General features: G+C 49.4%; 1 protein-coding gene across 18 annotated transcripts in view; it reads left to right on the top strand.

The window, feature by feature from the left end:
- The window catches only part of LOC104855158 (protocadherin gamma-C4), a 171,487-nt gene that overhangs the window by 144,903 nt on the left and 4,078 nt on the right, over nt 1-22,506 (top strand). For 15 of the 18 annotated variants that reach the window (XM_019206024.2, XM_019206018.2, XM_019206029.1 and 12 more), the window contains 2 exons: nt 10,524-10,582; nt 20,063-20,151. In XM_019206024.2, coding sequence (XP_019061569.1) covers nt 10,524-10,582; nt 20,063-20,151 — 148 coding nt within the window. Of the gene's footprint in view, nt 1-965; nt 3,555-4,619; nt 7,481-10,523; nt 10,583-20,062; nt 20,152-22,506 lie in introns of those variants that run through there. The other 3 variants (XM_019206017.2, XM_019206016.2, XM_019206031.2) reach the window with 3 other exon arrangements.

The following is a 22,506-nucleotide window of genomic DNA, read 5'->3' as shown; positions in this document are numbered from 1 at the left end:
CAAGTCTCCAGCTACAGTGTGTCCCCTGAGGCTAAGTGAAAGCTTGATCTTTTGAAATGGTCTCAGTTGGTAATTAACAACATATCAAGAACACCACCGTGTCAAATAAAGAGGATTTGTAGGCACAATGCTGTTGGTAGCTGATCCTAATCTTATTCAAGATAGCTGCTAACTCTGTGAACATTAGCATTCTGCCAGGTAATGAGATCTAGTCCTTGGCATCTCCCAGACTCACAGATTCTTTCAGATTTGAACCTCTCTCTGTTCTGGCTTCCACCACCCTGCTGCCATTCTGTCCTTTAAATCAATGAATAGTAATTTAGTGTATCACGAGCAAATGTCTGAATAATAGAGGGTTGGTTTTGTTGTGCCTCCTGTTACAATGAAAATGTGCGCTGCATGTTTTTAATCAGCTTCATCAGTGTGTAAGGAGCTTTTTTTTTTTTTTTTTTTTTTTTTTTTTCAGGATAAGCTTCTGAATAATGTACAGAAGGGCAGTATTTGAGTATATGGCAGTGCTTCTCATTCGCTGTTGCTTAAATACAATCAGACAGACAGAATCTACTTGTTTAGAATATTGGTTCATGACAACATTGGCTTGAACAAAGTGACCAGTCTGGAATGGCTGCGCGTTCTCAGGGCTGCAGGTTGCTAGGGCTCAGGCTGTCCGCCGAAAAGGGGCGGGGTGAGTTGATGTGTTAGGAAAAAAAAAAAATGTAGTCTGCCTCTCCACAGAGGTAATGATTCGTGGAAAGAAATACCGTTGAGCCCTAGGAAGGTGAGGATAGGTTGGGATTTATTTTATTTTATTTTATTTTTTAGTTTTTTTCTTCCCAATGCTGCGACGCATTAACCCTGCTGCTGTTGGGACGTTCTCTGCTCAGCCTATTGGCTGAGCCCAGGAGCCGCTGTCTGCCAATCGCATGATGAAAGGCAGACAAATCTACCCCGCCACCAGCAAAAAAGGCGCGTAACCCTTGCGGCGCCGGCCCAGCCTCGCCAGAGCTGGCGCGGGGAAAGGGAGATAGGTGTCTCCAGCTGCTGTGGCTGTTTGGGGCGGGTCGGCTTCTTCTGCTTCTCAAGACCAAATAGAGAATTAGCGGGCTGCAGCAATGCTCCGCGAGGTGAGAAGCTGGGTAGAGATCTGGCGGGGGCTTACCCTTTTGTTCCTCTTTTGCCACCTGGGTTACGTTTGTGGGCAGATCCGCTACCCGGTCCCAGAGGAGTCACAGGAAGGGACTTTTGTAGGGAATGTCGCCCAAGATTTCCTGCTGGATACAGAGAGTCTCTCAGCTCGCAGGCTGCAGGTCGCTGGAGAGGTGAACCAAAGACACTTCCGTGTGGATTTGGACAGTGGAGCCCTGCTCATCAAGAATCCAATCGATCGAGAGGCACTGTGTGGGCTCAGTGCCAGCTGTATCGTGCCCCTGGAGTTTGTAACCGAAGGGCCTTTGGAAATGTACCGAGCCGAGGTAGAGATCGTAGATGTGAATGATCACGCCCCCCGATTTCCGCGGCAGCAGCTGGACTTGGAAATCGGAGAGGCAGCTCCTCCAGGACAGCGTTTCCCCTTGGAAAAGGCTCAGGATGCAGATGTGGGGAGCAATTCCATCAGCAGCTATCGACTGAGCTCCAATGAACACTTTGCTCTGGATGTCAAGAAGCGCAGCGACGGCAGCCTTGTCCCAGAGCTGCTCCTGGAGAAGCCTTTGGATCGGGAGAAGCAATCTGATTACCGCCTGGTGCTGACTGCTGTGGACGGAGGGAACCCCCCAAGATCTGGCACTGCAGAGCTCCGGGTATCAGTGCTGGACGTAAACGACAACGCCCCAGCCTTCCAGCAATCTAGCTACAGGATTAGTGTGTTGGAGAGCGCGCCAGCGGGAATGGTGCTCATACAGCTCAATGCCTCTGACCCGGACCTGGGTCCTAGTGGTAACGTCACCTTTTCTTTCAGTGGTCACACCCCTGACCGTGTGAGAAACCTCTTCAGCCTGCATCCTACTACTGGAAAGCTTACCCTTCAGGGGCCCCTAGATTTTGAGAGTGAGAATTACTATGAATTTGATGTGCGGGCTCGTGATGGGGGTTCTCCAGCTATGGAGCAACATTGCAGCCTTCGGGTGGATCTACTGGATGTAAACGACAACGCCCCCCACATCACAGTGACCTCAGAGCTGGGAACTCTCCCGGAAAGTGCAGAACCTGGCACCGTGGTGGCGCTTATCAGTGTGCAGGACCCGGACTCTGGGTCAAATGGAGATGTGAGCCTTCGTATTCCTGACCATTTGCCATTTGCCCTCAAGTCTGCCTTCAGGAACCAGTTTTCTCTGGTAACTGCTGGGCCCTTGGATCGAGAGGCCAAATCCAGTTATGACATCATGGTCACTGCTTCTGATGCTGGGAATCCTCCTCTGAGTACCCACAGGACCATTTTCCTCAATATTTCAGATGTGAATGATAACCCACCCTCTTTCTTCCAGAGGTCACATGAGGTGTTTGTTCCTGAGAACAATCGCCCAGGGGACCTGCTTTGCTCCCTTGCAGCCTCTGACCCTGACTCTGGCTTGAATGCACTTATCTCTTACTCTCTCTTAGAGCCCAGAAATCGAGATGTGTCAGCTTCCTCGTTTATCTCTCTGAACCCCCAGACAGGAGCTGTTCATGCTACTCGATCATTTGACTACGAGCAAACACAGACTCTGCAGTTTGAGGTGCAGGCCCGGGACAGGGGCAACCCACCACTTAGCAGCACTGTGACAGTTCATCTATTTGTGCTGGACCTCAATGACAATGCCCCAGCTGTGCTCCGCCCTAGGGCCAGGCCTGGTTCCTTATGTCCCCAAGCACTGCCTCCATCAGTTGGCGCCGGCCACCTAGTCACGAAGGTGACCGCTGTGGACTTGGATTCAGGTTACAATGCTTGGGTTTCCTACCAGCTCCTGGAAGCCCCAGATCCTAGCCTGTTTGCAGTTTCTCGATATGCTGGGGAGGTGCGGACAGCTGTGCCCATTCCAGCTGATCTCCCACCACAGAAACTGGTCATTGTGGTGAAAGATAGTGGTAGCCCACCACTCTCTACCTCTGTTACCCTCCTAGTGTCCTTAGAGGAAGATACTCATCCAATTGTCCCTGATCTTCGAGAATCTTCAGCTCCCAGGGAAGGAGAATCCCGCCTGACCCTATACTTGGCTGTGTCTCTTGTGGCGATTTGCTTCGTCTCCTTTGGTTCATTCGTGGCGCTGCTCTCCAAGTGTCTTCGTGGGGCTGCCTGCGGAGTGACATGCTTTCCTGCTGGCACCTGTGCCTGTCTCACCAAATCTCGGAGGAGGGAGGGACTTCCTCCTTCCAATGGGATCCTCCGAATCCAGCTAGGGTCAGATGACCCTATCAAGTTTGTTGATGTGGGAGGCCACTCTCACGGCTGTGCGCCCTTGGCTTCTGCACCTACTCGGAGTGATAGCTTCATGATGGTGAAGTCACCCAGTGCACCTATGGCAGGGGAGCCTGTTCGCCCAAGCTGTCCACCCTCTGATCTTCTCTATGGGCTAGAGGTGAGACCTTTGCAGGCTCAGCCAGTGCCTGAGTGTTGCTCTGCTCCAGGCAAATGGCTGGACCATGTTCCAGAGAGTACTGATCTCCTTGTAAGAGCCCATAGTGGTGTCACAGTTTTTGTGAGTAGTAACTATGTGATAGATGCCTTGTTTTAAAAGTTTTGTGAATTAACCAGGAGGTTGTAACAGATAAGCATTTGGGACTGGGTTATGCCAATTTTGGAGAGTAAGGAAGCATGCTGGTGGAATGTGGAGGCATAGAAAGCTGGAGTGAACAGAGAGAGGTAGGACACACCAGGCAATCACCTAAACCCAGGGCTGCTTTCTCTGCTCTTCCTCAATGAGGAAGTCAGATTCTGGGGAACCTTAACTCTACGTTACAGTTTCCCATTGGATTGAGGAGGGACCGTATTCTGCCTCATAGACTTGAGTACTCCCTAACCCTCTGTGAACAGATGTCTCTATTTGAAAAGCAACTGAAAACAAAAAATGGTATCAAGCCAAGGGAGTTGAGAGATACCAATAAAGGTAAGAGTAGAAGTCTTGTGGTCCAGGTCTTTATGACTTCTGGTCAAATCCCTGCTGGGATTTGATCTAGATGTGGTAGATTGGAAGCAGAGGGGCATTCATTACCTCTTTGGGGAAAAAGCAGAAAGTTAAATCATAATGTCAGAAAACTGATTTGCCACCCTCCTAGGTATAGCTGTGATACTCATTCCATATCCTGAGTCAGGGATCTCAGAAAAGCCAAACCCTGTAGTCATCAGTAGACACTGAGATTTTCCTCAAAGCATTGCTGGAGTCTCAGAGCAAGACTTTAGAGGGTCCTAACAAATCTTTCTCTTACCCTAGCAGGATCTGACCGGATGGGGGAGGGGAGGGAGGAAACACATGGGCTTTGCCTCTCTCAGAAGGACAAAGTTTTCTGTTGGTTCAAGTAAAGTAGTGGAAGCTTCTGAAGTCATGCAGAAAGTTGCTGGGACAGAACACTGACGAGTTTTGTATCGCTTTGTTTTCCCTGTTGAGCACCATCTGAGCTGTCAAACTTTGCTGTCAAGGGGGCTGAATCAACCTGCAGCATGAAATGAGTGGGGAAGTAGCAAGCTTCTGTGACACAGATTTGCAGTGCCTGTTCCCAAGGTTTCCAGGGCTGAGGCGACTTTATAATTGGTTGAGAGCAGACAGACTTTTTGGCCAATCAAACTCAGAGCCGAGGTGGGAGATCTGCTCTTCCTACCCGCCTCTTCTCCTCCAGCTCCCTAGCTCCACTCACATTTAACTCCCCTTCCCCCTACCCACCCCCGCCATTTGGTGACTAAGAACTGCTGCAGGCAGGCAAACCTCGGAGCAGTTTTTAAGAGTCTGGAAGGAGCCATAAGAGATTTCAGCTGCTGCATTCCAAGCCCTGGGTCTACCTTGGAGACAGGACAGCACAGAGTTACTCTCCAGGAAGGGACTTCTGGGTCATGGGGCTCAAGGCACCCCCACAGCTCCCTGGGAAATGGCAAGTGCTGTGCATGTTGTCCTTGTGCTGCTGGGGCTGGGTGTCTGGGCAGCTTCGTTACACAGTGGTGGAAGAGTCTGAGCCAGGGACGCTGGTGGGGAATGTTGCTCAGGATCTGGGTTTAAAGGTGACAGATCTGCTGAGCCGCCGTCTGAGGTTGGGCTCTGAGGAGAATGGGCGTTATTTTTCCCTGAGCTTAATGAATGGTGCTCTGGCAGTGAATCAAAAGATTGACCGAGAGAGTCTTTGTGGAGCCAGCACCAGCTGCCTGCTGCCAGTGCAGGTGGTGACTGAACACCCCCTGGAGCTCATCCGTGTTGTGGTAGAGATCCTGGATCTCAATGACAACTCTCCAAGCTTTGCCACTTCTGAGCGAGATATGCGCATCTCAGAATCAGCAGCACCTGGGGCACGATTCCCACTGGATAGTGCCCAGGATCCGGATGTGGGCACCAATACTGTGAGCTTTTACACTCTAAGCCCCAGCAACCACTTTTCCTTGAATGTGAAGACCCTAAAAGATGGGAAGCTATTCCCAGAGCTGGTGCTAGAGCAACAGCTGGATCGTGAAGCTCAGGCAAAACATCAGCTGGTGCTCACTGCTATGGATGGGGGCAACCCGGCCCGCTCAGGGACCAGCCTTATCTCCATCATCGTGCTGGACATCAATGATAATGCTCCGACCTTCCAGTCTTCAGTTCTGCGTGTGGGACTCCCCGAGAATGCACCCATAGGCACGCTACTGCTCCGCCTCAATGCCACTGACCCAGATGAGGGCACCAATGGCCAACTTGACTATTCTTTTGGAGACCATACATCTGAGGCAGTGCGGAATCTCTTTGGCCTGGACCCTAGCAGTGGAGCAATCCATGTGTTGGGTCCGATAGACTTTGAGGAGTCCAATTTCTATGAAATTCATGCAAAAGCCAGAGATCAAGGACAGCCAGCCATGGAAGGCCACTGTGTGATTCAAGTGGACATAGGGGATGCCAATGACAATGCTCCTGAGGTGCTCCTGGCCTCTTTAGTCAACCCTATCCTGGAAAGCACACCAGTGGGCACAGTGGTGGGGTTGTTTAATGTGCGGGACCGAGACTCAGGCAGAAATGGTGAAGTGAGCCTGCTTATCTTGCCAGAACTGCCATTTCAAATCAAGCATTCTGAGAACCACTACTCACTGCTAACCAGCCAGCCCTTGGATCGTGAGGCCACGTCCCACTATATCATCAAGCTGCTGGCCAGTGATGCTGGCTCCCCTCCCCTGCACACACCTCTCACCATCAGGCTCAACATTTCAGATGTTAACGACAATGCACCCCACTTCACCCAGCAGCTCTACACTGCTTACATTCCAGAAAACCGGCCTCCAGGCTCCCTTCTCTGCACTGTGGCTGCCTCAGATCCAGATGCTGGGGATAACGCCCGCCTCACCTACTCCATTGTGGGGAGTCAGATTCAGGGGGCCCCTGCCTCCTCCTTTGTGTATGTCAACCCTGAGGATGGAAGGGTGTTTGCCCAGCGTACCTTTGACTTTGAGTTGCTGCAGCTGCTGCAGATTGTGGTGGGTGTTCGAGACTCTGGCTCTCCCCCACTGTATGCTAACACATCTCTACATGTGTTTGTCCTTGACCAGAATGATAACGCCCCAGCTGTGCTGCACCCACGACCGGGCAGGGAATTCTCAACCCCCCAGCGTCTCCCTCGCTCTGCTCCTGCTGGCTCCTTGGTCACTAAGGTGACAGCCGTGGATGCTGATGCAGGCCACAATGCATGGCTTTCTTATTCCCTATTGCCACAGTCCACAGCCCCAGGACTGTTCCTTGTGTCTGCACACACTGGTGAGGTACGCACAGCTCGGACCTTACTGGAGGATGACTCTGACACCCAGCAGGTGGTGGTCCTTGTGAGGGACAATGGTGACCCATCACTGTCCTCTACAGCCACAGTGCTGCTCCTTCTGGAGGATGAGGACCCTGAAGAAACGCCCAAATCCAGCGACTTCCTCACGCATCCTCCTGAGCGGTCAGACCTTACTCTTTACCTCATTGTGGCTCTAGCAACCATCAGTCTCTTATCCTTAGTCACCTTCACCTTTCTGTCAGCTAAGTGCCTTCGGGGACACGCAGATGGGGATGGGGGCGGGGGCCGGTGCTGCAGGCGCCAGGAGTCCCCTTCCCGGGAATTCTATAAGCAATCCAGCCCCAACCTGCAGGTGAGCTCTGACGGCACACTCAAGTACATGGAGGTGACGCTGCGGCCCACGGACTCGCAGAGCCATTGCTACAGGACGTGCTTTTCCCCGGCCTCCGACGGCAGTGACTTCACTTTCCTCAGGCCGCTCAGCATACAGCAGCCCACGGCTCTGGCACTGGAGCCTGAGGTCTTCCGTTCCCGCGCGAATACGCTGCGGGAGCGGAGCCAGGTGAGGGCTCGGCGCCGCCCAGGGTGTCCCTTGGGGGCGGCGTTGGAGAAGCCGCTGGTGCACCTCAGGGACCTGGACCTTGCATCCCTCCTCTCAGGCTGGCTGGGCTGCTGGCTGCGCTCCGCCCGATGAACGGGATCGTTTGGACGGATTGAGCAGCATCGGAGAATGGTCGGGGCTGTCTAGGGGCTTGGGCACTGGGAGGTGGTAATAACCGGTGAAGAGAGGTGGGGCCGCTCAGAAAAGGAAAGGGGTCCCTTGAGCTTCCAGTGACATTTTAGCGATTTCCGTGGGGTCCTGGGTGAAGGCCGTCAAAGACCCACCCTGCCAGCCTCCTAGGCACCTGCTTCAGCACGCTCCGCCGGTCCTTAGGTCTAGGTTCTCGGTTCCTCGCCACTCCCATGGTCTGTGACTTCTCTGTCACTGGAAACCTTCCCTATCCCCACTCCGCCATGTGCTCAGGACTGGTGGGGACGCTCTCTGCAAGCCACCCAGGACCCCAAACTACACACCTGCTCACTTCACCTCACTTGCATGTGCACCAACACGTAGGTACACCAGGGCGGCTGCCAGGGTCACACGGCTGTCCCAGGCCCGCTCACAGCTCCCCTGGGGGGGCGGTGACAGAGGCATTCATGGTTGACGGTGATGCCCAGGTGAGGGTTGAAAGTCCTGGTAGCCCAGGGTGTGGTGAGGACAGAGGAGCTTCCTCCCAACCCTCCCTCTCACACCCAGGGCAGGGGCCATTGCCTCTGAGCTGGCCTGAAGCTCAAAAGTGACTCTAGGTCCTCTTGCAGGGTGAGCAGGATTATGTGACCCATGGATCAGTGGTGCTTCTGGGCCTGGGGCTCAGTACTGAGGGTAGAGGTCCAATAGCCCAGAAGCCTTGGCCAGGCAGGCAGGTGGGCTGGGGGTTGGTCTAAGGTGGGGTGGGAGGGCAGGGCTGAGGTAGGAGCTCAGACCTTTATAGAAAGTGAACTCCTTTCTCCAGCAGAAAGCAGGCACTCCAGGGTCTGTATGCTCAGAAATAGGCTTTGGCTCCTCATGACCACAATATGTTCAGCCATCTAGGATCAGAGCGTTGGGAGTGACCAAAGTATCTAAGACTGTAGAGGGTAACCCCAGCACTCTGGGAGGTCGAGGCAGAAAGATCACCAGTTTGAGCCCAGCCTGGGTAACTTAGTGAGAGCCTGTCTCGAAATTAAAAACACAGAAAAAGGCCTGGGGACTGGCTCAGTGCAAAGGCCCTAGGTTCAAACCTTAGTGCCTCAAAACAAAAACAAAAACAAAAAATGTCTCCCAGACTCTGGCAAGTCCTTCCTGCTAAGGCAAATGGGAAGCCATAGCTTCTGCCCAATGCCAGGAGTACCCTCATATGTGGGGAAATAATAGTAAAAAGCACAAGTTTCCACAACCCCAGGAGCTTTTATACAAAATATGTACCCCACCCTGCCCCCTGCTGAATCAGGATCACTTTGAAACAACACTGATTAAGAGATCCTTACTCCATACACCTTCCTGGAAAATCAAAACATTTTATTTTATTTTATTTTCCCACCACCATTGCTGGATGGGTACTGACATCTTGTAACTGAAATTCATGGTGGTCAAGCGACTCGTTCAAGTTCAGAGTAAGTGATTAAACTCAACCCAGGCCTATCTTCGGAGTGAGTGCTTTGAATAGCTTGGCAATTGGCTCTTGTAAAACTGGACAGAAGACAGTTGGCATCTGCTGGGAAGAGGTAAGGGTGGGGTTCTTTCCCTTTAGCACCTTCCCTGTGGAGGAAATTCCTTGGTGCTCCACTTCCTCGGGATGAGCCTATCATCCTCATGTTCGGTGTGTTTTGCCCACCATGGTCCTGTCCTCCCCTGATGATCCCTACCCCGTGTAGATTCTGCTGAGTTGAATGGCTAAGGGCTTCGCACCCCTCTTCCCTCCTTTAGGGCAGTCCCAGAATGGTGCTTGTGGCTCCGTTTGCACTTGGGATGTCAGGTTGCTGGGTTCTGAACATGTCAGCCATCTGTGGGCCTGTGTGAGTCTTTGGCAGTCCTGGCCTTCCCTCTCCCTGTGTAATCTGACACACTCACACTTGTGCTCCTGGGAGGAGACTTGAGAATTAATTACCAGCACACTCAGAACCAGTGAGGACACGGCTATAGAGTGCGTCTTGGGGGGTGTGGTAACACTCCCTGGAAGGATTGGGAGTGACTCGGTCATTAAGTAGCTGGCAGGGCCCCACACCTTCGGCCACGTTGGGGGTGACAACAGATCGGCCCCTTGGGAGTCCCGGAGACTTAGTTGGCTCTGCTTAGAGACTGTGGGAGCTTGATCCCCCTGGGCTCCATCCCAGCCATTTTCTCTGCCCCAGACAGAGCAGCCTTGTTCTCCTCCTTAGTCACAGGCCATTGTCTGGCATGGAGTTCTGGGGGTGAGAAGTGTCCCGGGGCTTGGATGTTCTGCAAAGGCCCAGTCTGGCATGACTCCTAAATTAATAATGTATTTAGCTGTGGGAAGATATCCTTGAGAGCCAAGGGCTGGAGGAGGTGTCCCTCTGAATGTGTCACTGCACAACTTGGCATGAAAAGGGTTACCCGGAGCAGCAGCCATCTTGCTGCAGAGGATGCTTTGTTCCCAGCTGAGGGCCTGAATGATTTCATTCCAGGGATCCTGGGATTCTCCTCCAAAAGCCTCTTCTGCCACTTTTGGAGGCCTTCTCTGTGCTTCTCCCCCCAGGGCCACAAAAGATATGTTCAATCCTTGGCTCAGAAGCTTGCGTCTGGAAACGGGGAAGAAGAGGCCATTTAAGCAACAGATTCTGGGCTTGCTAACTGTGACAGATGTGATACTACTTCTTTTAGACTCTGATGCCTCAGACCTCTGAGACCTGAAATATTTTTTTGCTTTGTTTTATTTTCCTCTTCTCTTTGGGGATATGTGCGTTCGTTCCGTTTCCTTCTGCCCCAGCCCATCCACACCCGGGGCCTCAGGTGACATTCTGACTCCTCTCTGTACTCAGTCCCTCTCCTTCTGTTTTCTCCACAGCAAGCCCCGCCCAACACGGACTGGCGTTTCTCTCAGGCCCAGAGACCAGGCACCAGCGGGTAGGTGACTGATTCTCCAGCCCACCCTCTTCTCTGCAGCATTTTCTCAGCGATGACGTGGGAGGAGGTGGGGGGAGGGCTAGGCACTTGCTACAAATGGCTTCTTCCCTCAGTCTGAGATTTCGGGATGGTTTTGTTGTACTGGAGGCTGATACACAAACCCCAGAGCGAAGAGGCGCCTGTCCTGACAGTTTTGGAAGCTGAACACACACGCTGGTCCCTCCTTCCCTTCTCCCACCACATGCATGTTTTCCTATTTTCTGAGGGCTGTGTGGGACCAGAAAAATGGTCTCCGGGTGGAGGGAAGGCTTTTTATACCCACCTCCTGTCAGCACCCACTTCCTCCAGGGGGAGCTGGGCTCTACCCTGACCCAGGGTGGGGAAGAGGAGCACAGGCCAAGAGGAGCAGCCGGAGGGGACTGCCCGCAGTCTGCACCTCCTGCGGAGCCCTTGACGGGGAGGGAGGGAGGGGCAGCTGTGCGTAGAGACGGCACAGCTGGAGCCGAGGCTGGGGGCTGCACCGGGGCAGGGCTCCCTTGTGTTGTGCCACCTCCAGCTGCCCTCCGGCCTCCTCTAGTCCGGCCGGACTGCCAGCAGGACTTCTGCCCTGCCTCTTCTCTCCACAGTCAGTGCCTCTCTTTTCTCCGCTTCACCCCTCAGTCTCCATCTCACTTTGCGATCTCCGCCTCTCCTTCTCTTGTCTCTCTCAGGCTCTGTCTTTCTGCTGCATCTCCGTCCCCACCATTGTGTCTACTTGCCCTGATCTCCGTGCTGCGCCTGCGCCTGCGATGGCGGGGCTGTTCGATAAATGTGGAAGGAGTGAATAAATGGGACTCTTCCTTCAGCTCAGTCTCGGCTTCTCCTTTTCTGTCTGTGCCTCCCTTTCCTGGTCCTCGACCTCTTTTCTGTCTCACCTTCCATTATTTCGGAGTCTCTTTGTGTCCTATCCCCAGTCTCCATATTCCTCTGACTAATGATTTCTGTTCCCTCTGTTCTCAGCCTCCCTGTATCTGTGCTTCTGTCTGTTTCTGCTTCTCTGAGTCTCTTTCTTTGCTGTACTTTAACTCTTTCTTCCTGTCTCTCTCTCTGAGCCCATCCCTCTCTCCTGTCTTTACTTGTGTGCAAGCCAGCCACACAGGCCCCTCTCCCTGCCCACCCCAGCCTTTGATTGCTGCTCCCCTCCACTCGCCCTCCCATCCCAGCTGCCTGAGCTGCTCTTTTCAGTCCCCTACAAATTCCTGTGGAGACAGGAACCCCCTGTAGGCTGGGACTTCAGCGGAAAGACCTCTAGTAGGTCTGAGGGGAGCCATGGGCTCTGGGCCAGGCCTCTCTGGTGGGAGCCCAGAGCTGCCCGAATCTGCCCAGATGCTAAGATGCTGAGCTTCTAGGCTGCCATTCTCCCCTCTCTTCCCCAACCAATTCCTCCCTGTCACAAAAGCACAAAAGGCCTTGGTGTGTGGTACAGATTCCAGCTCCTCGGCCTGCCCAGACCTGTCCTGGCAGCAGGCATGCCAGGCACTTCCTAAAGGCCCCTAAAAGCTGGCAAACCAGAAGACTGAGGTTGCCCTTGTCCCCCGCCATCCCAGCTGTTCCTCTTCCCCTGCTGCCCCTCCTCTACCTCCCCAGAGTTACCCATACATCATTCATGGATTCATCCATTCAACAAATATTTATCAAACATCTACGGTGAGCCAGGCCCTGTGCTAACACTAGGCTTTAAAAGTGAACATGCAGATAGGATCCCTGAGCTCATACATTTTGAGGCTGGCAGAGGAGGGAAAACTGATAATAAATCATAAACACACACACACACAGATCTAGTTGTAAATCATAGAAAGTTACAACAAGAGGGTGATATGAGTATAATGGGGGGTAAGGAAGACCCAATAGGAGGTGACATTCGAGCTGAAGCTATGAGAAGCACTGGGCAATTTTTATTCCCTCTACCCATCTCCAGCCCAAATCCCGGACTTGGGAACCCCACCAGTTGCTTCCCATGCAACCCATGGGGTGAACACCTTACCCTGCTTCAAGTCCTTTCTCATCAGTGAGAAGCTTAGCAGCTTAGACTCCATGGAGAGCTTTGGGGAGGTGGAGGGCAGGCCCAGGGAAGGAAGGCCTTAGTTAGCTTGCCAAGGATGAGAGGAGCATTTCTGACTCAGGTCCAGAGTGGCCAAGATAAAACAACTCTTGGGGATCATCCAGAAACTTCTCTCCTCATTCAAAAATCACCGAGCACCTTCTGTAGACCAGGCAGTGTTCCAGGTGTACAAGAGATCAGACATGGTCCCTGCTCTCAGTATGTTTGTAGTGTGTTGAGAGAGAAATATTAACCGAATAATCACAAAAAATAAATGTAGGGCTGCAGTTATCGTAAGTGCATATAGAGGGGGATTTGACCTACTCAGGAAACCGGAAGACACCCAAGAGGAAATGAGGCTGTTTTGAGATCTAAAGGATGAATATGAACTAACCAAGTGAAGACAAAGGAAGAGCACTCTGTGTGGAGGGAGGAGCATATGCAAAGGTTTTGGAGTGAGGCCTGCGAGGATTAACAGAATGGCAGGGAGTTTTCTCTTTGCTGCCATTTTGATGAGCAGGTTGGAGTGATGGGAGATTTCTGTCATTCAGTCAAACACTGCTTTCAGCCCTCCACTGCTTCTCTGCCCACTATCTTGCCCTTCCTGTGAAACCCACCAGGTCAGGCACACCGGGTTTGCAGCAAGACCAGTGTGGAGGTTTTCAGTGAACATAGTTCAAGCCAACACTAGGACACACTGACTAGACAAAAGAAGAAAAGACATTCTCAAGTCCTTGTCTGCCTCTGCCTCCTCCTTACTACTATCCCTTCTCAGGTCATGCCTTTGGCACTTTGTTACATTTTTGTTAGTGTTTTTTGAGACTGGGTATTGGTTGCTGTGTAGTTCAGGCTGGCCTTGAACTCATGGTGATCCTCCTGCCTCAGTCTCTGGAGTGCCACGGTTACAGGCTTGTGCCACCATATCCCACTGATCCTTTTGGCTTCTGATCCCAACAGCAGTTGTCCAAAACTCAGAGCCCAGGGCCGCACCTCTCCCTGTGGGCCGAAACCTGGGCCCCACCATGCCCTGCAGCTGTTACAGCCTCAGCCTGTCCAGGGGCTGACCGTCTCTATTTGGCTTCTTCCCAACCTGTTCCCTTTTGATAGCTCCAAATCTGCAGCGCCATTTGCCAGCTCGAGCCCTTTGCATCCCTCCTCCTGGGAGACGCAGTCCCCACCTTCCCTAGTCATTCACCAAAGAGCAGCTTTTCTGCTTATAAAATGTTACGTGCTTTATTATAGAAACATGAGAAAGAAAAATTAAAAGAGAAATCACCCATCAATGTATAACTAGTGAGAACCATTGCTAACTTTTTTAATATTAAAAATGTCCTGTCTGTATGAAGTAAAGAGATGGTATGATGAACTTCTATGTAACTAATGCCCTATCTTGTGTCACTTATAACCCCTCCTTCATACCCCACTTGGATTTTTTGAAGCAAATCTCAGTTATCATATAATTTCATTTGTATCCTCACTATCTTTTTTTGGGGGGGTACTGGGGATTGAGCTCAGGACCTTGCACTTGTGAAGCAGGCAGCAGTGCCACTGAGCTAAATCTCCAGTCCTCTAACACTTTTTTTAATTTTCATTTTATGTTTTTTTCTCATTGAGTTTATTGGTACATTTTAGGTATACAGTACAGTTACATTCATTATTGGGATCTTGTACCTTTACATGACAGGTCTTGGGTCTCATTTGTTCCCCTTGTCCCTGCCCTCCCTTCACCCCTTTCTCCCCTCCCCATTTACAAACACTTTATTTCTATTTTGTCATTTTCTCATATTTTTTTCTTTTCCCTTATTACCTTTCCCCTACCCTTCCCACTTTTTCTACACTGTTAGCCCTTTTCTTCCTATTTCACATGGTCAATTATCTCATTAGGATCCTATGTACTTTTATAGTTTTTCACACCAGAGAAACTATTTGGTATTTACACATGTATGACTTATTTATTTCACTTTAGGAGTATATCCTCAATAAGTATCCATTTTCCTATGAATGAATCTAATTTCTCATTTTTTATGGCTGAGTAATATTCCATTTTATAGAAAAACCACATCATCTTTATCCAGTTTCCAACTGATGGACAAATGGGCTGTTTCCAAGTTTTAGCTATTACAAACTGTGCTGCTATAAACATCGATGCACATATATCACTGTGATATGATTCTTTTAATTCTTTTGGAAAGATACCCAGCAGAGGGATGGCTGGGTCAAATAGAACCTCTAGTCCCAGCTCTTTGAGGTATCCCCATATTGATTTCCACAGTGGTTGCACCAGTCTGCACTCCCACCAACAATGGAGAAGGGTTCCTTTCTCCTCACAACCCCGCCAATATTTGTTATTGGTTGATTTCTTGATAGCAGCCATTCTTTGTGGGGTGAGGTGGAATCTCAGTGTTGTTTTTATCTGCATCTCTCGATTAACCAGTGATGTGGAGCATTTTTTCATATATTTACTTGATGCTTTTACTTCTTTGTCTGAGAAATGTCTGTTCATTTCAGATGCCCATTTTTGAATCAGGTCTTGATATTTGGGGGGGGCTGATTGTTTTGAGTTCTTTATATATTCTAGATAAGAGCCGTTTTTCTGAGGAGCAGCTGGTAAAAATTCTTCCCACATTGTAGGTTGTCTTTTAGTTCTGTTGATGGTTTCTTTTGCAGTGCAGAAGCTTTTTAATTAACCCTTTTATTTACTGAATTATTAACATTTTCATAAGCTTGTTCACACTTGGAATATGGTGAACTTTCACTCCCAGTCAACTGGTATATTTCTTACTAGTTTTTTTTTTTAAGAGTAATTGAGAAGGGTGGGGGATTTAGCTCAGTGGTTCTGCTGCCTGCCTCACAAGCACAAGGACCCGAGTTTGATCCTGGTACCAAAACAAAACAAAACAAAAACAAACAAACAAAAAAGAGTAATTGAGGTCATCCTGCCCATCAGAATTGCAGCCTATTTTTTTTGTCTTTGAAATATATCAGAAGAAATTCCCCATGTCAAAATTTTTAAAATGATTTATTACATCATAGACCCTTATACAGACATATATGTATATTTTAGATATTAGTAAGGTCTTACTATATTAAAAAGACACACATGCATTTATATATTTTAACACGGTTACACCCAGACTGTTGTCAAGATGACTTTCCCAGATTTCCCTCTTTTTTTGAGCATGTTGCAGAATGCTTTACTATACCTCAGCCCATATGCGCTGTCTCTCTCTCTCTCTCTCTCTCTCTCACACACACACACACACACACACACACACACACACACACACACCCCAGAATATAAACTCCTTACTATAGGAAGTGTATCTGTCATTTCTTAGATCCCAGGGCCTGTCACAGGCACTGGCATATAGTGAGTGCTTAGTAAACGGTGAATTGTGCCTTTACTTTGCAGTCTTCCCTGGATCCTGGAAGAGTCCCCTGTATCTGCCCCTGTATCAGAGCTCCCTTGTTGAAGCTGAGCATGTTGTTGGGTGTGAACTCCCATAGCAGGCTTACTTTAAGGTTGCAGCTCAGCTGCTTGCCAGCTGTGTGACTTTGGGGTCTCTGAGCCCTGATTTCATCTGCAGGAAAATAAAGATAATCATAACCCTTATCTGCAGGGTGGTTCTGAGGATGAAACAGAAGATAAATATATAGTCTGGGTGACCCAGTACTCAGAGAACAGGGAGCTCTCAGTAAATGGCTAAAAAGGAAGTCTGCTTGTCTCTTGCCCAGCTTCAGAGGGCTGGCAGCCCGCCCGTCATGTCCTGAGACTTCTTGCAGCCCGGCCCGTTGTATTTCCAGGCCACCCTTCCAGTCACCTTTACCCCTCATGGCCACTGCTCATCACCAAGAGGCAACCCCCTCACCTGTGGTGCCCGGTCACTGTGGCCTCTCCCAAAAGCCCAAAGCTCTCTTCCCTGCTGTTCCCCCTTGCTCCCCATTGTACATCATTACACCCCTCATCTGGGCCTCAGCCCACCTAAGAGCTCAGTCAGACTAGAAGTGAGGACTCCCAGATTTTCGTGGAGACAGAGGTAGCCCTGGCCTCATCTCTGGGCTCCTGACCTCCCAGGGGAACTCCCACCCTGGGTCCTTTCACAGGAGCAAGAGTGATGTTTAAATACCTACATCCCATCTTGGCACTCTCCAGTTAGACACCCCAGTGGCCTTCCAGACCTCTGAGAGTGGGAGCAAAATCTTTAGTGCCCACTCTGCTGCCCCAGCCAGACCCCACCTGCCCCATGGCAGCTCTCTTAGTCCTTTGAAGTCACTAAGTTCCTTCCACCAAGCAACTCAGAGGCTTAGGATAGTTCCTCCCTCTGCCTGGAAACGCTATGCCTCTTCTAGGTGAACTTATGTTTAACTCTTAACTTTTTATTTTGAAATATCTCAAGCCTATCAAAAAGTTGAAAGAATTGTATGATGAACATCTGAATACTCTTTACTCTTTTCGCCTAAATTCATCAATTTAATTGCACCTTTATGCTTGTCTGTACGTATGCACACACACTCGCACACAGACACATTTTTTTTTCTGGATCATTTGAAAGTGAGTTGTGGACATCATAGCTTTTGATACTTTAGTATATATCCCCTAGAATGCCTTTATAACCACATTTGAGGAATTTGGTTTTTTTGTGTGTGTTTTTTTGTTTGTTTTGTTTTTTTTTTGGTACCGGGGATCGAACTCGGGTCCTTGCGCTTGCAAGGAAGACCACCGAACCGCTGAGCTAAATCCCCGGCCCCACATTTGAGGAATTTAACAGTAATGCAATAACTTATAGTCCACTAGCAGATTTTCATAAATGTTCCCAATATATCCTTTCAACCTGTTGTCGTTGTTTTTTAACTTCAGGATCAAATCAATGAGCATGAATTGCATTTTGTTGCCCTGGCTCTTCCTTCTTTATTATTATTATTATTATTATCATTGTTATTATTATTATTTGAAATAGATTCTCACTATGTAGCTCAGGCTAGCCTTGAACTCAATATGTAGTCTGGGCTGGCCTCAAACTCACAGTGATCCTCCTGCCCCAGCCTCCTGAGTGCTGGGATTACAGGCGTGCCCCACCTCTCTTCTTTCTTCTCCTTTAATCTAGAACAGCCTCTCTACTTTTTTTTTCTTTAATGATATAGATATTTTTAAGGCCAACCTGAATCACATAATAAGATAGTGCTTCAAAAAAAAAAAAAAGTAGACAGATAAGTAGTTCAGATCAGTTGTCTTTTAAAATGTTACACAAAGAGGATTTGCTGATTATTTTTTCTCAGGGTTAGATTCTGGGTGAACAGTCTAGGTAGGAGTAATCTGTGAGTGATGTTATATATTTCCCACATCAGTTTGTTACATTTTGAGCAATGTTCAGTTTGTTCCCTTGGTGAAAGTAGTGTCCCCAAATCTCCATTATAGAAGTTTTTTTTTAAATTTATTTTGAGACTAAGTCTCGCTCTGTGGCCCAAGCTGGCCTTGGATCCTGGGCTCAAGAGATCCTCCTGCCTCAGCTTCCAAGTAGCTGAGACTACAGATGTGATGCCCAGCTTTGTAAAAATATTTAGAAGTATTTGTGCTTGATGAGTAATCTGTGGGTGTACATGGAGATGTAGAGCAACGCTTCATCTAATCTTAGTAATTTAGTATTCAATGACGATCCTTGCTTGAATCTGTTTTTATAACAGTGGTTACTGGGTGGTGATTTTCAGTCATTCTTTCTACACTTTACTTAGCTGGCATTCTGCAGGTCACCTAGATAATTTGCTCTTTGCTCTGGAGAAGCCTAGACCAACTGAGCTCCCTCACCCAGGTCAGGATTTTCCTTACATGTTCTGGTAGTGCCCTGCTCTTTGCCTCCGTTCACCTGTCACAGTTGCAGTTAAATCATTGCTTAATCTTTTAAATCAGCCTCTTGATGTGCACCGTCAAGATGGACTATTTCTGGGCTGGGGATTTTAGCTCAGTGGCACCACACCAGCCTTGCAAGTGCAAGATCCTGAGCTCAATCCCCGGTACCAGGAAAAAAAAAGATGGTCTACTTCTGCCCCATACACACCTGCAGTCCTGCTCTTAGCCCACCATCAGTACATAGCAACAGCACAGTAAGTCTTTGTTGAATAAGGAGGTGCAGAGTTTCAACTCTTCCCACTCTTAGGAGAAAGGAATGGTATTCCTGTTTGCCCTCCAACCTTAATTTTATGTTTGCTGTGACAATGCGGAGTTGACACACAGCAGCTTTAGTCTGGGTCTGTCCGGTTGGGAATGGAGAAACCCTAAGCAGAGACACACCTTTCAAGGTGTAAAGACATTCTTGGCACTGCTTACCTACCGCAACAACAACAACAACAAAGACAATACACACACACACACACACACACACACACACACAACACAGACGTTCTTGCCTTCAAGGTCTGCCCTGCAGCCCTTCCCACGATGCCAAACCTTTCATCTTACCTCATAGGGACCCAGCTCTCTCCTCTGGCCTCTTCCATCCACTCAGACAAAGGTTGAGGAACTTCTCTGAGCCAGATGGAGCTAACGGGTTCCTAATAGGCAGACTGAATATGTGTGGCAGGCTCCTTTTCTCCTGCAAAGTGAAATAACTGGATCCTTAATGGAAAAAAAAAAAGCATAGAAATAGTCATGGTGGGAAAAATATAAATTTATTTGGAATTCCTTAGGGTTCTTTTAGAGTTTAATATTTTAAAAAATTATGGATCACTTCATGCTTCTTTAATTCACAGGGCTTCTAAATCCTAATTGGGTCCAGATGCCAGCTTTTACAGCAGATGCCTCAGTAGGAAATGGGCACAATCATCACTGAGGCGGAGGAGCAGACAGTGTAGTCACAGGGTGACTGTGGTACCACCTGACCCAGCCAGCATGGCTTAGGGATCCCCTTGGGTCACATCAGCAAGATCCAGGCTTCGGGGAAAGGGTCAGGGAAGGGCTTTGGGAAATCTCTGATGAAAAAGAGTTTGAGACTGGAGCTAGGGGTGGGTCATCTCATGGAACAGAGGGGCAGATTCTTACATCAGATTCGAGCTTTAGCCATGTCCTTCTCCCTGCTACAGGGTTGCTTGGGGTCTCCTGCGTCTTTCTTTATGTTCTGTGATCCACACCCCTTTCCCTAATTCTGAGACTTTCACTAAGCTTTCCACTGTCCTCCAGAGACAGTCCCTTGCTGTGACAGTAATCACATCCTCTTATGAGGGGCGGGGAATGCAGTTTATCAATTGCACCTGAGATAGCAGAGAGCTGCTTTGGGGTACTGTGTGAGCCCCCTCCGACCTGCTCAGGGGGGCAGGTTTTCAGCATGAGGTGCAAATGGAACACTAGATTTGGGCAGAATAAAGCAGCCTGGCCTAGGACCCTGCTCACCATCCCACTTTCTCCCCAGCTCCCAAAACGGCGATGAAACCGGCACCTGGCCCAACAACCAGTTCGACACAGAGATGCTGCAGGCCATGATCTTGGCCTCTGCCAGTGGTGAGTGGCGCCAATCATGTTGTGGGGTTGGAGGTGTGGGGCTCGGGTGCCTCCTACAGCCTCTGTGCCAGGAGACTGGATATCAAAGTGTTAGATCTTGCAGCTACAGACAAGAGGATCCATGATTCCAGGACGTACATCCAGGTTAAAGAACAGCAGAGGAACTGGGGGTCCTGCAGTGCCCCAGGAGGAGTGAACAAGTAGCAGTCTATTGAAGTGTGGGGGTTGGGGTTACAAATCTAGCTGTGGAGAGGACAGCATAGGTCAGGTCCTAGCTCTGCCTTACCCCCTGTAATTTTGACCAGTTTGCACAGTTTCTCTAAATCTCAGTTTCCTCAGCCAGGAAAGTGGGGACAGCAGCCCCACAGAGCTTTTGTGAAGACTGAAGGAGAGGCCAGAATGAAGCAGAGTCCTGGGCCTGGCACATGCAAGGCCTCAGTCCGTGAAAGTGGGTATAGATAGTCCCAAGGGAGAGAAGTCTCTTTTGCTACTCTCACATGCAGACCAGGAGTTTGGCTTTTCCACAAGGCTTACAAAGAGCTTCACATAGATAGGGACTCAGCCAGTGGTAGTTGTCCCTGAAAAGTCACACTGGTCCTGAACAGGAAAGCAGAATAATAGCATCAGTACTCAAGAGCAGAGGCTTGGGAGGTAGGCCGATCTGGATTCTAATCCTACTGCCACCACTTAGCTGTGAGTCTTTAGATAAGTTATTAAGCCCCTCTGGGGCCCAGCTTCACTTATGAAATGGACACATTAGTAGACTTCATTGTGATGTTGTGAGGACCAAACGTAAGACCTTCAGCACAGGATTGGCAGAGAGTAGAGCACACAATTGATTGAACACTCTATTTATTGGCTGACGGGGATAAAAGGCAGAATTAGAATAATGCCTATTGCTGATGATTTAGCTCAGTGGTACTGCCGCCTGCCTCACAAGTGCAAGGACCCAAGTTCGATCCCAAGTTCCCCCCCACAAAAAAAGAATAAGGATCAGCTTCTGGAGCAACAAACTGTGGGCTCGTGCAGAGGCTGGCAGAGGACTAAGGCAGTGTCCTTGTATACTGAACTGAGAGCCCAGCTCTCCAGCATATCTGGAGGACTGGTGGCAGAGAACCTCACAGTGCCACCGTTATCATGCCAAGGTACATGCTAGATAAACTTTGTAAGATGTCTGTCACTTGCCCCAAGATACCCCATTTTGAGTTGCACAGATGTGAGCCTTATTCGCAAGTTCACAGGTGACTGTGTCTGTGTTTAGATCCAGCCTCATTTTCCCTTTTAGCTGATTAGATCTAGAAGCTGGACCTCCTCCTAATGCTCCTATATTTCTCAGATTTAGGTTGCCAAATAAAATACAGGATGGCCAGTTAGATTTGAATTTCAGATGAATAAGTGTTATTGTCGCATAAGTAAATTTCAAATGTTGCATGAGATAGATTATACTAAAAACTTATTGTTTACCTGAAATTCACATATAAAGGGACACCCTGTATTTTTACTTGCTATTATCTGGCAATCCTACCCAAGACTCTGAGGTTATGTGGGGCCAGGCTGGGTTGATGACAGGTGGCAGGGGCTGCCAGCTTCCTGGGGCAGAGCTGTCCTGTGTCTTATGGGGCTGTGATCCTAGACAGGCCAGATACTGAATATGAAAGAAGCAGGTGGCTGGGTCTAGGAAAATCCAAATCTAGCCCTTGGGGGATGTAAGTAGGTCTATTTAGCTGTTGTGGCCTTAAACCCTAAGGCCAGAAAGCAGGCTTTTTAGCCTAAATCCAGATGTTAAAAACAGACATGGAAGCAGTATTTATGGCCTAAAATCCTCCCTGAAGGTCTCCCTGGAGCAGGGCCAAGGCTGCACACCCCCCTGTTGGGGCTCCACCCCTGCCCTCCTGCCACCCCTCCAGCCCACAGGGGCCCAACCCTAGGCTGGGCTTGGGCCCCAGGAGTGGACTTTGGGGTGAAGATGGCAGGGTCAGGCCCTACTCTCACTTTCACACTCACTTTCTAGCACTAGAACTGGAGAGGTTCCTGGAGTTCAGCCCAGACAGGCCTGTGGGGCTGCTGAGGGCAGCTAAGAGGGAGGGTGAGAGGGACCCTAGGGAGGCTTTTTAAATAAACACTTAGAGGAGGTGTGCTCTCCAGAAAGGCTGTGGTTTGCAGCTGACCAGCTCTGGTCTAGCTTCCTCAGGCTCCCCTGGCTACTCTGAAGCTTTTGCCTCTGCCCTGGGTTTGTGTGGGGGGAATTGGGCGTGGCCATGGGGTTGGCACAAGAGAGGAGATCAGCTTTACCCCACTTCTTCCTCCAGCCAGTTTTTTTTTTTTTTTTTTTTTTTTTTTTTTGTTTTTGGGGGT

This window comes from Fukomys damarensis, unplaced genomic scaffold (assembly GCF_012274545.1).
Source record: "Fukomys damarensis isolate Sample0158 unplaced genomic scaffold, DMR_v1.0_HiC HiC_scaffold_3, whole genome shotgun sequence".
NCBI lineage: Eukaryota > Metazoa > Chordata > Mammalia > Rodentia > Bathyergidae > Fukomys > Fukomys damarensis.
Note: the sequence above shows the minus strand (reverse complement) of the source record. Positions and strands in the feature narration are given on the sequence as shown.